The sequence below is a fragment of the Triticum aestivum genome, chromosome 2D (genome assembly GCF_018294505.1).
Source record: "Triticum aestivum cultivar Chinese Spring chromosome 2D, IWGSC CS RefSeq v2.1, whole genome shotgun sequence".
Classification (NCBI taxonomy): domain Eukaryota; kingdom Viridiplantae; phylum Streptophyta; class Magnoliopsida; order Poales; family Poaceae; genus Triticum; species Triticum aestivum.
The window spans coordinates 534,035,841-534,050,338 of record NC_057799.1 but is presented as its reverse complement, the minus strand read 5'-3'; the positions used below and the strand labels follow the sequence as shown (position 1 = coordinate 534,050,338).

The 14,498-nt window shown below is 45.9% G+C and overlaps 3 protein-coding genes across 5 annotated transcripts; 2 read left to right on the top strand and 1 right to left on the bottom strand.

The window, feature by feature from the left end:
- Positions 1–1,599: 1,599 nt before the first annotated feature.
- On the top strand, positions 1,600–7,025 carry LOC123054282 (protein NARROW LEAF 1). 3 transcript variants are annotated; one of them, XM_044478014.1, is made up of 6 exons: positions 1,600–1,812; positions 3,014–3,542; positions 3,655–3,798; positions 4,611–4,851; positions 5,363–5,890; positions 6,128–7,025. In XM_044478014.1, exons 2-6 carry the CDS (start codon positions 3,060–3,062, stop codon positions 6,745–6,747), a joined length of 2,016 nt encoding a protein of 671 aa, XP_044333949.1. In that variant the 5' UTR covers positions 1,600–1,812; positions 3,014–3,059; the 3' UTR covers positions 6,748–7,025. The 3 variants fall into 3 exon arrangements, with proteins under 3 accessions (XP_044333949.1, XP_044333948.1, XP_044333950.1); XM_044478013.1 differs by lacking the exon at positions 1,600–1,812 and adding an exon at positions 1,895–2,482; XM_044478015.1 differs by lacking the exon at positions 1,600–1,812 and adding an exon at positions 1,907–2,482 and having other exon boundaries at positions 5,390–5,890.
- Positions 7,026–8,938: 1,913 nt separating this feature from the next.
- LOC123054281 (lecithin-cholesterol acyltransferase-like 4) lies at positions 8,939–13,001 on the top strand. The gene is made up of 11 exons (XM_044478012.1): positions 8,939–9,443; positions 9,893–9,984; positions 10,225–10,343; positions 10,546–10,681; positions 10,777–10,828; positions 11,075–11,175; positions 11,282–11,464; positions 11,540–11,697; positions 12,057–12,111; positions 12,217–12,270; positions 12,366–13,001. Exons 1-11 carry the CDS (start codon positions 9,209–9,211, stop codon positions 12,783–12,785), a joined length of 1,605 nt encoding a protein of 534 aa, XP_044333947.1. The 5' UTR covers positions 8,939–9,208; the 3' UTR covers positions 12,786–13,001.
- A 377-nt stretch (positions 13,002–13,378) lies between these two features.
- LOC123054280 (cysteine-rich and transmembrane domain-containing protein WIH2) lies at positions 13,379–14,295 on the bottom strand. Its single transcript, XM_044478011.1, has 2 exons — positions 13,784–14,295; positions 13,379–13,639 (listed from the first exon to the last, which is right to left on the bottom strand). Exons 1-2 carry the CDS (start codon positions 14,113–14,115, stop codon positions 13,594–13,596), a joined length of 378 nt encoding a protein of 125 aa, XP_044333946.1. The 5' UTR covers positions 14,116–14,295; the 3' UTR covers positions 13,379–13,593.
- Between the last annotated feature and the right edge of the window lie 203 nt (positions 14,296–14,498).

The following is a 14,498-nucleotide window of genomic DNA, read 5'->3' as shown; positions in this document are numbered from 1 at the left end:
TATCGCTAAAGCCCCGCATGAACCGTTTTCTCTCAGCGAACAGTTTTCTTATCGCTACAGCCCACCAAGTTGCCGAACGCTGGCCCAGCTCCCGCGAGAAGCCAGCTCGCCCAGCTCCCGCGAGAAGCTGGCTCGTTTGGGAAGCGGGAGAGCTTCCGAACGGGCCCTAAGCACATGGAGAAAAAGGCTCACATGTCCTCATCCCATTTTGATAGTATCGGCATGCAACTCAATGCGATGTTGGATCACTAAGAAAAAATGAAGAAACCTTTGGCTTGTCCAACACTTGTCTTTAAGCATTTTTAGGGGTCACCTTCCATTCCAATGTTATTCCTAATTTTCTTCTTTTGAAATATACTTTAAAGTAGCATTAGTTCTTTGAGATATGTTGACATGAATTACCAAAATTCACCTTGGGGATTAGATGCACTTTCACCCTTTCACTAGAACATGCATAAAACCCATTATTGGGAGTGTTTAATGTTTTACATTGCTATCAAATTGTTCTATAGTGACAGAATAGTATGTCTGTGTCATTTTTCGCTTTTTTGATGAAGCTAGAGAATAGAACATAGGAATTTTTCATGAGCCAGACACCATAAATATGGTACCACGCCATAAAGCAAAAAAAAATGATCGGTCCACTTGTTACTATCTCTTTTGTCTTGACCCACATAAATGTTACTATTTCTGGCTCAAATAAATGTTACTATTTCTGGTCCACAAAAATAGCACCCATGACAAACTTATAAAAAAAATAGCATATTTCATTCACTTGTGATGTGGCAATCATTTGGGAGCCTATATTGTCAAATAAAATTTTATCGAATACTCAGGCTACCAAGAAACAATTGTTCTTAACCATCCAATCCAACTATGAGATAGAGCTAAGTCACTCGGTAAAATAACATATTTGCTTTGAAAAATTTGAATGGAGACATGGTTTTTTAAGACCGCATCAAATTTGAATAGTTGCATATCAGGTTCAATTTCTTAGGCCTGGTTCTTTGGGGTGGCTTATAAAATAAGCTAGGAAGAGGCTGCTTAGTTTAGAAGCCACCAAAAAAATTGAGTCTTACGCTGGTACTCTTGGGTTTAAATCTTGTTATCCAAAATATATATTACAAAAATGTGTTTACAGTCTGGCCCTCTACGACGGGTCAACTTCATTAATTTTATTTGTTCCTATCACTTTCATATTGTCATTGTCGATAATATATGTGACATGACATGACTAAAAGTGCACCTTGTTCAAAGGAGGCTGAACCCCCCCAGGATCGAACGGACAGGAGAGGGCCACGTCCCCTCGCCCCCGCCGCGGGCCATCCGGACCGTCCGTTGCACCGCGCGACACAGACGACTATGCGGCCACAGGTCCCGGCTCGACCCACGCATCGACACATCACACGGCGCCACAGTGAAGTTGTTGTTCACCTCACCCCAATCTGTGACCACCACGCCATGATCACCACCACCGCCTAGCTGCTGATCGAGCTCCCCCCCCCTAGATTCCCAGCGCCTCCTCCCCCATTCCCCTCTCTCTCTCTCTCTAGCCTCTTCTTGTGGTGTTTGTGCGGCGCACCATGCCGCTGCCGCGCACACGGCCCAACAGTGAGAGGGGGGGCTGGGCAGGGGGGGGGCCGCCTGCGACTGCAAAGCTGTCATCTTCTGCCCCCGGGCCTCGCCTCGCCCCTAATAACAGTGGAGATTCCCGCCTCCCCGCCCCAATTATGGATACCCGCGCGGGGAGGAGAAGAAGAAGATAGGAGGGGAGGAGTAGGCGCGAGGCTGCGGCCATTGCTCCGGCTCCAGGTGAGCGGCTCCGACCCCTCCCTCCCCTGCCCGAAATCCTACCGGAGGCCGGATCTTTCGCTGGCCGCTGGCCCTGGGGCGGCAGGATCTTGGCGCCGTCTTCCTCGATTTGCCCGGTTTCTTTTTCTGCCCCTCGTATCCCTTTTACCTCGCGGCCCCTGGTTTCCATTCCTAGGCGGGGCTGGTCGTCCCGTTGGTGGTTGGATTGCCAATCTGGTATACTAGGTTGTTGCTCCCTACCAGTGCCATGGAATTTCCTGATGCCTGCACAGCAACAGCTTCAGGTCTTCCTCTTCTTATTCCCTTCCGCCTTCCTTGCTGGCCGCGCTTCCGGGGCCAAATGCTACGGAAAGCGTAGCAGCTCGCCCTCCAAGAATCATCGCCACCGGAGTTCCATTGCCGCTCTGTTCTTCCTACAAGCAACTAGCACCAATCCAGCTCGCGTGCCTTCAGTTCAGCTTCAGGTTCTGCGGCCAGATAAAAGTAGCATTGCTCCAGCAAAACCGATTTCAGGCCTGCTATTGGCTGGGACAAGGAGAGAGTGCTTGCTGTTCGTTCCCCCCGATTTGTTGTCGGCGGGTTGCTTCTGATTTTGATTATGCCTTTTCTCTTTCAACAAAGTGCACGATGCCTTTGCCAAACTTCACCCGCGGTGCCGCCTGCTGAATTGGTGTGTAGGCCCTACCCTTTTTGCGCCGGTATTTTTGTTATCATCACACAAGTAGTTGTGATGTGGATTTATGCTCATTCCTGCTGTTTAAAGGCAGAATTTGTGCCATGCCTTTCGCGAACAAACGGATGGAGACTTCCTTCACCCGCTGGCTTTTGCAGATTCCACTCTCCTGTGATGTTCTCTGCTTGGTTCTACGGCTGATGCGCAACAAGAATATACATATACAATGGGTCATATTCGTCGTACAGAGGATTCCTCTTATGATATTGCCTGCTTTTGTTTGCGTGGTTGCAATCTTGCAAGAACCTATTCCCCGAGAATATCAGGCTATTCCACCAGCACTTGTTTATTCTCTTGTGTATAATAATAACCTGGATGCTCTTAGTTTCAGCATATATTTCCCGGTCCGATGCAAGTTATAGAGCGCAAACACATTTGCTAGATTTGTCCAGTGTCTCCTGACATCTTTACCTGAGGGCATTGGCCTTGAAAGATTATGTTCTCAGACTTGTTTGTTCTCATTTTTAGGGCCATAGCTTCTCCTGTCCATCACATCTGTCAACTGTTCGGCGCAATGAAGCCTTCAGATGACAGGATGCAGCTCTCAGGTTTGACGCAGTCGGAAGAGTCGTCGCTTGACGTGGAGGGGCATTGCTCTCACCATGAGGCATTTCCTTGTTCTCCATCGATGCAACCGGTTGCTTCTGGGTGTGTGCACACAGAAAATAGCGCGGCATACTTCTTATGGCCGACTTCAAACCTGCAGCATTGTGCGGCGGAGGGACGGGCAAACTACTTTGGGAACCTCCAGAAAGGATTGCTGCCGATACTCCCTGGAAAGTTGCCCAAGGGTCAGCAAGCAAATAGCTTGCTCGACTTGATGACCATAAGAGCTTTCCACAGCAAGATATTGAAGCGTTTCAGTCTCGGAACGGCAGTGGGCTTCCGCATAACAAAAGGGGTTCTCACAGAAACCCCTGCCATTCTTGTCTTCGTTGCTCGAAAGGTTCACAAGAAATGGCTTAATCCAAACCAATGCCTTCCTGCAATTCTTGCGGTATGAGAACCTCATTTTATCTCTTGTCTTATATTATTGGACAGGCTTGTTTTCAGACTTGGAGTCGTTTTTGTCGTCGACTAATATCTTTCACTTGTCTGGATGATTACAGGGTCCAGGAGGTGTCTGGTGTGATGTCGATGTCGTAGAATTTTCATACTATGGTGCGCCGGCTCAAACACCTAAAGAACAGATGTTCAGTGAGCTTGTTAATAAGTTGTGTGGCAGTGATGAATATATTGGTTCAGGCTCTCAGGTTCATACATCTATGCTCTTATCTGTATTGGTTTGCATTGCCTAGATATCATCTTCTTTAAGCAATGAATGCTGCCATGTGTATAAATTGGATTGGGCACAGACATGCACTGCTAGTTATTCTCTCTATCTTGCCAGTGGGCCGTTCAAATTTTGTCAGGATTCTTTGGACAAAGTGAATAAAATTGCAGTGCCCATAAGGTTATGACACGGGCTAATAGTTACTATGTCAGTTCACGCTGTTATGCATAACAAAAAGCGACTAGAAGTCCTGCCAGTGCTAACTTTGTTCTTGTTTTAGTTTAAATAAATCTTTGTTCGTTCTTCTTGTGGTGGTCTCTAGAGTGCCAACTGGATGTAACTTAAGTTAATCCCATTGTGAACTGATCAGCAATCAGAAGTAACTTTCTCACTGATAGTCTCTAGAGTGTCGTGCCATTTAATGACTAATGAGTCCACCGCCTGCCTGGCACTGTATGGGTATAGGTATGGCGTGCAGGCCAGCCTCCCTTGGATTTTAGGTCTTGTTTCACCGAGGAAAAGAGAGAAGTTCTGGATAAATTGACAATGCTGAATTGAAGTACTTGAATGGTCTAAGTTATCATATGCAGCTTAACAATTGAGCCCCTGCACAAATCTAGTAACCACTTGTCTTTGAAACTCACGTTATTTTGAATGACAGTTTTTTTACCAAAACATAACTGAATTATATACTCCAGAAGTTAGAGCAGCATATAGTGCATTGAACGATTCAATAGGGCATGCTTCTCATTTCCTGCTGAGAGTTCTCCATACGCTGTTTCACTGTCTCAGGTTGCAAGCCAGGATACGTTTGGAACTTTGGGTGCAATTGTGAAACGACGCACCAACAACAAGCAAGTTGGTTTCCTCACGAACCGACATGTTGCAGTTGATTTGGACTATCCTAACCAGAAGATGTTTCACCCGTTGCCGCCGAATCTTGGGCCTGGTGTTTATCTTGGAGCTGTCGAGAGGGCAACATCTTTCATCACAGATGATGTTTGGTATGGAATTTATGCTGGAACGAACCCAGGTAGAGCAGCTACAAATTATCTGGTTGATATAGGGAATTCATGTACTATTCACAGAATTGAACTTCAAAGTACTCCCTCCGTCCGGAATTACTTGTCTTAAAAATGAATAAAAGTGGATGTATCTAGAACTAAAATACATCTAGATACATACATTTCTCCGACAAGTAATTCCGAACGGAGGGAGTATATGTTATAGAGAAATGCCTAGTTAATGTTTGTCTATTTAAACACAATGTCTTCAATGCATAAAATGAATAAATTAATGCATTCCACGAACACAAGGATAAGTTTGTGAAACAGGACTTGTCTTTCTGATTGTACCAGTTTTTGTCAGTCAGGTCAACAGCAACTTTTGCTTTAGACTACATAGGAACAAAACAATATCTGTTTACGGGACAAAAAAAAACTTAGTTTATGTTTTATATATGTAAATTTATAAACTTATAAGTTTCTCCTTCTGTTTAGTGTTGTTTTATATGATGTATATGTGCTGTTCTAATCCCCAAACATATATGCTGCCCCTCTGTGGACCTGCAGAGACATTTGTACGAGCCGACGGCGCATTCATCCCATTTGCTGATGACTTTGACATTTCCACAGTCACAACTATAGTTAGGGAAGTCGGTGAGATTGGGGATGTTAAGATTATAGATCTGCAGTGTCCTATCAAGAGCCTCATCGGGAGGCAAGTTTGCAAAGTCGGCAGAAGCTCTGGTCACACAACTGGGACTGTGATGGCATATGCCCTTGAGTACAATGATGAGAAAGGAATATGCTTCTTCACCGACCTCCTCGTCGTTGGTGAGAACCGCCAAACATTTGATTTAGAGGGTGACAGCGGAAGCCTTATTATCCTGACCAGCCAGGATGGGGAGAAGCCACGTCCTATTGGGATAATATGGGGTGGCACAGCAAACCGTGGGAGGATAAAGCTCACAAGTGAGTATGGCCCTGAAAACTGGACCACAGGGGTTGATCTTGGCCGCCTTCTTGATCGTCTAGAACTTGATCTTATCATAAACGACGAATCACTCAAAGGTGAGTACTTCAACAGTTTCCTTCATGTTCCAGTGTTGTCCTGGAAATACATTTGACATGCAAAATTATACTCCCTCCGTAAAGAAATATAAGAGCGTTTAGACCACTACTTTAGTAGTCTAAATGTTCTTATATTTCTTTACAGAGGGAGTATCATGTTATTGCCATTTCATACTTCACTGTTGAATTACGTTTGCTCCAATGGTACAAGGCTGATGTAATTCATGTATAATAAAGATGCTGTGCAGGAGCAAAGAAAAGCTTTTGTGGCTGCAATTAACTTTGCTATTGGGGAGTCCTCTGCGGTGACTGTTACTGCCCCAGAAGCCACCCCAGCAGAGAAGGCTGAAGAGATCTTTGAGCCTCTTGGGATCCAAATTCAGCAGCTGCCTCGTCATGACCTGACAAGCGCCACAACCGAAGGGGAGGGCGCAGCCAACACGCCGTCCGACATGGAAGAGCGTCAGTTCATCTCGAACTTCGTCGGCATGTCTCCCGTGCGCCGTGACCACGATGCTCGGAGGAGCATCGCCAACCTGAACAACCCGTCAGAGGAAGAGCTCGCCATGTCGCTGCACCTAGGCGACCGTGAGCCCAAGCGGCTCCGTCTAGACCCGGAGTCCAGCCTGGACCTTGAAAAACAGCCTCATCCAGACCCGGAACCGAGCCTGGACCTGGAGGAGCGACCTCATCCAGACCCAGAAATGATGAGCCTAGACCTGGAGAAGCAGCCTCGCCCGGACCCGGAACCGGGTCTGGACCTGGAAAGGCAGCCTCGCTCGGACCCGGAACCGTGCCTGGACCTGGAGAAGCGCCTTCCAGCCGACCCGGAGCCGAGCATGGACCTGGAGAAATGAAGCGCTGATCCCAATGACATTTATGGGATGAGCATGTGGGCGATCAAAGTGAGTAGATGGAAGAACCCCTGCGGTTCAGCAAACTGAACCTGCAATGTTAGTTTATGTTAACTGCTACTATTGGCTTCGCAGGAAGCATATCGTATCATGTCATGTACTACTATGGCACTTGATTCAGCCCTTGTAGGATGTTGTTGGGTGGTATAGCCCTGCAGTTTTGCTGTGCTCATAAGATTTGATATACAGAATGCTGAATCTGAATCTCTTTTCTTGGAGAAGACAATGTGCCCCGACAGATGAGACTCTGGTTCACCCCTTGTAGCATGTTGCTAGATGATTGATCTTTCAATATTGTGCTAATTATCATTAAATCTTAAGATGTACTCCTTCTGTTCACTCGTTACTCAGATTTCTCTGATAAAAATTCCATTAAATTCAAAATAGTTTCATGATATGTACTTTTATATTATTTAGTTAGATGTTGGATTGTAGCACTGCAGTTTTTGCTGTTCCCATAAAATTTGACGGTATGCATAATGCTGGATCTGAATCTCTTCTATTGGAAAAGAATGTAATAGGATTGATATGAGAACCTGGGATGATTGATCTTATAGTTATTATTGAATCTTAAGACGTGTCTTAAAAGGACATGGAAGCCATTTTCGAGGTTGGAAGAATCCCCAATTGGAAGTTTGACCGTTAACTTATATACTATAGTAAGATATTTTAGATATTGTTACAAACCATTTTTTGGGACAAATTTAAGCATATGACATTGAAAGATCTCAAATGGTGTTTAAAATTGTAAATGTTTGACTGAAGCTATCGAAAGTAGTTTGGAATCTTCCACCCCTTATTCAAGTGATGCAAAGGTGACGATCAAGCGACATGGCTAGGAAAGACCAAAGGGCAACTATGTGAAGGTAAGCGTGGATGGGGCTTTTAACCTAGATTTACTCAAGGGCTCGTATGACGCTGTCATCAGGGACTCGACGGGCAGATTCGTCGCGGCAGGAAACGGGAAAATCGATTTGTGCGGAGATGCGCTCATGGCCGAGGCATTGGCCTTAAGTTTGGTCTCAGTTTGGCAACTACAGTCGGGTGTAACTGCATAGAGGTGAACTCCAACAATATCGAGGTGATAGAGCCAATGAAGAATGGAGGCCGTTCTTTCCTATCGGCAGCAATTTTTAATGATATATATCACCTTGCTGTGATTTCCTGCATCTTATTTTTTAGCATGCTCCTAGAGAGACTAATTATGTTGCCCATGATTTAGCCAAACTAGCTAGAAGTAAGGTGTGTGTGCGGTGAATGGAAGATCCACCCATAGAAATTGTTGATACCTTTGTGAAAGATGATATGGTGATCACCTTGCAATAAAGAGTACTTTGATGTGAAAAAAACACCTCCAATCAAGAATACACTAAAAAAGACAGTCAAACACGGAAATGCTTAATGGAGCTCTGCCTCCATCGAGACTGAATTTGAAATGATTAAAATTCATATATGTATGTTTTTTTGAAAAATACACATATACTTAGGGACATAATATACAAGGGTGTAAATTTTCAGGACGAAATACGTTACACAAAAAAAACATCTGTGGCTTTTTAGTACATGCACTATTCATCCTCAAAGTCCATGGTTGTTTTTGTGCACAGCTTGCATTTCAAGGTATTTCATCTTGAAATTTTACACACGCACATCACATCCTTGTATATTTGTACAATTTGTTTTCAGATTCTTTTGAAAATGAGAAGTTTGAACTTTGATTTTTCAAAAAATTTGGGCTCCAAAACGCCCTACTCAGTCAAACATGTCTATCTTTTTCTCTTACAAAAAAACATGTCTATATTTGACTATTTATAACATATTAAAAAAAACGAATAGTCGTGCGTTCAGAAGCCTCCTCTGGACACCGACACGTGGGGTCAAAGAGAGCGTGCGCAGTACTGCTGTCTATGTTCTCGCGAGTCCCCGCATCGTTAGCCGTACAAAAAACACAACTCCCCGGAGCCCGAGCCGTCGTACCAAAGCGCACGCCCCTACATCCCACCGACAGCCGGGTCCAGCAAAGGCTCGGGTATCCCTGTCAGTGAAACAGTACTGCGCCCGGGTAAGCACGAGGAGGAAGCGTTAGGGCGTGGCTTACTTCCCGTCCGTTCGCTCTTTGTTTTTCCCCTGGGCGACTGGCGTACGGAACGGGATTGCGAAACCCTCACGCCTCCGGAATCCCCACCCCCGTCCAAATCCGGGCAAACCATATACCCCAGCTACCCGCCGCGGAGCAGATTCCCCGCCATCCGCCGACGCCACGCCACGCCACCCCCGTGCCGCTCCGATTCGAGCTTGCCGGAGCTCGGTTTGGCCGGAAGCCTCGCCCTCTCATGCTGATCTCGCGGCCGGGGGCTTGAGAGTGCTTATTTAGGGCGGGGATTTGGGCGGCGGGGAAGCAAGGATGTCGGTGCTGGAGGATTTGATCCGGGCGATCGAGCTGTGGCTGCGGATCGCCAAGGAGCAGGTGCCGCTGGTCGACCCCAGCCTCGACCCGGTGCTGCTCGTGCCCGGCATCGGCGGCTCCATCCTCGAGGCCGTGGACGAGGCCGGGAACAAGGAGCGGGTCTGGGTGCGCATCCTCGCCGCCGACCACGAGTGCCGCGAGAAGCTCTGGGCGCAGTTCGATGCCTCCACTGGTATGCGCAGAGAACACGTTCCTTCCTTGTCTCTGTCTGTTACCTGCTGAATGAGCTAATAGATTGCTGAATTGCTGGAGAACATTATATGAGCTTGATTGTTTTACATGCTTATCTAAAGTAAGCAAACAATGAAGGGTAGACTGTTTTGTATGCTAGAACGCTTTGCTTGTGTGATGATTAGAAGGTTGGTATCTGGAAATTGATGCGGCTTGTGTGGTTTGGTAAACACTTGGCAATATCGGCATGCTCCATCTGAATTAATGTTTCCGTTACGTTTGGATTAGTTATCCGAGCAGCTCGTAGGTATTTCACTTTTCGTAGACTTCAATTGAAAAACTGCCGACTCAGTAGGCATGTTCCTTCTCGTCGCATGTTATTTAGTGCTGATTCAGCAGAGCATTTCCTTTCGTCATGTCATTTGATGCCAAACTACTGTGATGGAGCAGGCAAAACTATTTCTGTGGATGAGAAAATACGCATCACTGTCCCGGAGGATAGGTATGGATTGTACGCCATCGACACATTGGACCCAGACCTGGTAACAAACTTATTTCACTTTTGTTCTTTCCGAATGAAGATTTACCTTTACTTTTCATTTACTTATGTGGTCTGCAGGCAGTCAGAACAATAAATCATTGTAGAACTATATTTATCATCTGATGGTTTTACCTTGGCCCTGTCCCACTCTACCATTAGCAGTAGTAGTAAATCAGTGACTGCAGTAGTAAATCTGTGACTGCAGCAGATATGCCTCACTCATATACTTCTAAATTTGCAGATTATTGGTGATGACAGTGTTTACTACTATCATGACATGATAGTGCAAATGATTAAATGGGGATATCAAGAAGGCAAAACTCTGTTCGGATTTGGTTATGATTTCCGCCAAAGTAACAGGTAAATTCCACATCTGTATCCCTGTTTTGTATATGTCATCCAGTGTACAGCTGTATATGTATTTTTTTTTGCCAAAAGTCATGCTATTTGGTGGCCATGCTAGTATGTGTATAGAACGTAATCTTTACGGGGTTGCCTTTTCTTTCAGATAAGCCAGTTCATTCAGTTCCTCCCTTATTTTGATACCCCTTCTTCTCTGCAGGCTTTCGGAAACACTTGACAAATTTTCTAACAAGCTAGAGTCAGTATACACAGCTTCAGGAGGGAAAAAGATCAATCTAATAACACATTCAATGGGGGGATTGCTTGTTAAATGCTTCATGTCTCTTCATGGTGATGTGAGTACTTCTCCAGTTCTGCTTATATTTTGGGCCTCTGATGAAGTTTGTCATGCTTCGTGCCATGCTTAGATAATGTGCTTTTGTTTCAATAGGTCTTTGAAAAATATGTGAAGAGTTGGGTTGCAATTGCTGCACCATTTCAAGGTACGAGTTGATTGAGTGTCTAAATTCTCAGGCTCTCTTATTTCTACATTAATTAAACTCGAAATATCTATTGGATGTTCTCAGTTGCTACAGTGGAAGCTTGATATTTGTATCATTTTTCATGGAATACCTGCCAATTGCGCAACCATTGGTTGAATGCCAATGAAAAATATTCCAAGGGATACTAATTTTAACTGCGAGTGCCTTTAAATCCTGAGCTGGAAGTAACTTGCTGCTGCATGACAGGTGCGCCTGGGTACATAAATAGTGGTCTGCTGAATGGAATGTCTTTTGTGGAAGGATGGCAATCAAAATTCTTCATTTCCAAATGGACTATGCAGCAATTGGTATGCTTTGATAGCCTATCCATCTGTCTCATCGAATGCATGTATTCATGTGGTCACCATGATTTTGCCTTTTGAGAAAGAACTGAAAATAACTTTTGTGCTTCAGTTGATTGAATGTCCATCAATATACGAGTTGTTGGCTAGCTCAACCTACCACTGGGAAGATACACCATTGCTACAGATCTGGAAAGAGAGCTTAGATGACAATGGCAAGAAAAGTGCCATACTGGAGTCCTATGAACCAGATGAAGCAATAAAGATGATTCAGAAAGCTCTTTCCAAGCATGAGGTGAATCTTTTGCACTTAAATAAAATTTAGCCACTATTGATGCTTAGATTTCTGACAATGAAATTATCATTACAGATTATCTCTGATGGAAATCACATTCCTCTGCCCCTTAATGAGGATATATTAATATGGGCAAAGGAAACTCAAGATATCTTATCCCAGGCAAAGCTTCCAAAATCAGTGAAGTTCTACAATATTTACGGGATTGATTATGACACTGCTCATACTGTTTGGTACTTTACTATCTTTTCTACTTCTGGTTTTAATTCTACTTTTAGTTCTTTTCATGTGCCAATTAGAATTTTGATTGGTTCCACTGAAGTTTGGTTGACTAATGGATTAGTTGGGGTTTATAAATTTCTCAAGAAATAAGAATTGACTGGATGTTGTCTGCCTTCAGCATGTTCTGGGGTTAATAGTGCTTAGTAAAATGAGTTCTGAACTTTTTCCAAAAGAGGTTGTCCTTTCTCTTGCTATGTTTGTTCAAATGTGACCTGTTTCAGAAGATATGTTGCCTTTTGTATGAAGCAAGTCTTATAACCTAAAGTTGTGTAATGTGTATGCCTAGTTAGTAATACCCTTCTCTTTGCAGCTACGGGAGCAAACGGCACCCTATTTCAAATCTTAGTCACCTCTTATATACTCAGGTTAGTTCATTTGGTAAATGTTGTGTTTTGTCTATACCAAATTTCGGGATTCTTGGAGCACCAAGTAGCCCCCATTTAATTTGTCTGAACTATGTGTTCTTTCAGGGTAAATACATCTGTGTTGATGGTGATGGATCCGTTCCCGCAGAATCAGCAAAGGTGTGATAATCTTCTTGTCCTTCTTTTTTCTTACTGAGCATCTGAAGGAAATATGCACTGTGGAAAATGAGTGTAATCGTCCTTTCTTTTGTCAGGCGGACGGCCTTGATGCAGTGGCGAGAATTGGGGTTGCTGCTGACCACCGAGGAATCGTCTGCGACCACCGCGTGTTTCGCATAGTCCAGCATTGGCTGCACGCGGGTGAACCTGACCCGTTTTACGACCCGCTCAACGACTATGTCGTCATCCCAACCATCTTCGAGGTCGAGAAGCACCACGAGAAACGCGGGGACGTCACGTCGGTCAGGGAGGACTGGGAGATCATCTCCCACACCGATGGCGACGAGGCCAAAAGGCTGGCTGAGCTCCCTGCTATGGTTGGCGCGATGTCTGCGTCTTGCGAGGGTAAGGATGGCCTTATGGACGAGGCGCAGGCCACCGTGGTGGTCCACCCGGAGAGCGGAGGGCGGCAGCATGTGGAAGTCAGGGCTGTCGGAGTCAGCCACGGTGGCTAGCTATGGGCCTACTCGCCGTATAACTTTAGCTAGGGCGATTGCACATACTGTAAACCGTTGATGCACATAAGATGTGGCCAAGTAGGGAATATGTCTCTGTAAATACGGTATACTGCTGCTTGTAAATATCTGAACTTGGAAGCACAAGGTGCACTGGCTATGAGCACCAAGGAGGAAGGAAATAATCAGAATGGATTACCAGCTTGTCACCTTGTACTACTGTCTGTCTGTTGGTTGAAATGTTACTAGTATACTCGTATTTCTCCTTGTTTAGGTCCAAGCCATACAATCTGACCACCTGTCCTGTGTTGCTACCGATTTAACTAGCTTTTCCGTATTAGTTTGGTTATTATGTCAGGTATAGTGCTATTATAGTACAGCTCACGGCATTGCTTAAGCTGTAAGTATCGAATATTTCCAAAAGAGCACGCATTTATTATGTTTGCCGTTTCTACCTATGGACAAACAAAAGAGGGGTCTGACATTTGGCACCCTTGGCTGCCGTAGGTTGCTTTGTGACATCTGAGGAACAGCAACTTTTTTGTTTCCTCTCTGATCGCAATGGCAAAAACTCAACTGGAGAATAAATGTACTGGTTGCTGGAAATAACTCGCACATATCCAATTCATGCCCAACAAATTACAGAAGGGAGGTCTCTGCTAATAAGCAAGCAACAACAAAGTAAATCCACTGACTGGTAACTGAGCGACATGGTGATACAGAATTAAGCCAAATCCAAGTTGTGCCAAGGAAACGATGATCTGATGGCGAGCAGCTGTATGTGGATCATCATCCTGTGCAACATCGATCAGAGGCACATGTCGAGCAGGCAGCAGCAGCAGATTGCGGCACAGCTGCACGCAGATCAAAACAAACAAAACATACAGAAGGATCAGGCAAGCAGCTACTGATACGGGTAATGGATTTAGGTATGCATGCAGGCATAATGCACGACGCAAGTAGTACGTGTCGTGTTAGACGAGTGGTCTGTGAATTACCATCCTTTCCAGAAGCCGTCGCTGCCGCGGCTCTGCGCCTCCGGCGGCGGCTGGGCCTGCTGCTGCTGCTGCGGCGGCGGGTAGTAGTTGGCGGCGACGGGCGGCGGCGCGCCGTACGCCTGCTGCTGCTGCTGCGGGTACGCGCCGCCGTCCTTGGGCTGGTAGTAGTCGGCCGCGACGGGCGGCGGCGCGCCGTACGCCGGCGGAGGGTAGGCCTGCTGCTGCGGCTGCTCCTGGCCCGGCGGAGGGTAGCCGTAACCGTTGCCCGGCGGCGGGTACGCCTGCTGCTGGCCCGGCGGAGGGTACGCGGTGCCCGGCGGCGGGTAGCTCATGGTGTCTCTCTCTCCCTCGATCGATGCCACCCACGAAACACAGGTGGAGTGTGCCTGGCAACACTACACTGCGCGCTGCTGTGAACTTCGCTTTGTGAGATGTGTTCTTCCGCCGGAGCCCTGCGGTTTATATAATCCTCCGTGCCGCGAGGCATATGCTGCCAGTGGAGTGCTGCCGGATTAACTAGGATTGTTTGGACGCGCAATCCAAAGCTGGCACTCATTTACTCGGTACTATACAAATCAGGGGGCGCCGGCCCGTCGCATCTGCGTGCATGATTAATCGCGTCACATATAGACGGCTGCTGTTTCGGTTCCTCCTCGTCGTCCAGAACAAGAAACCGTTTTCCCTCCCTCCTCCTAATTTCGAACTTCTGAACGCG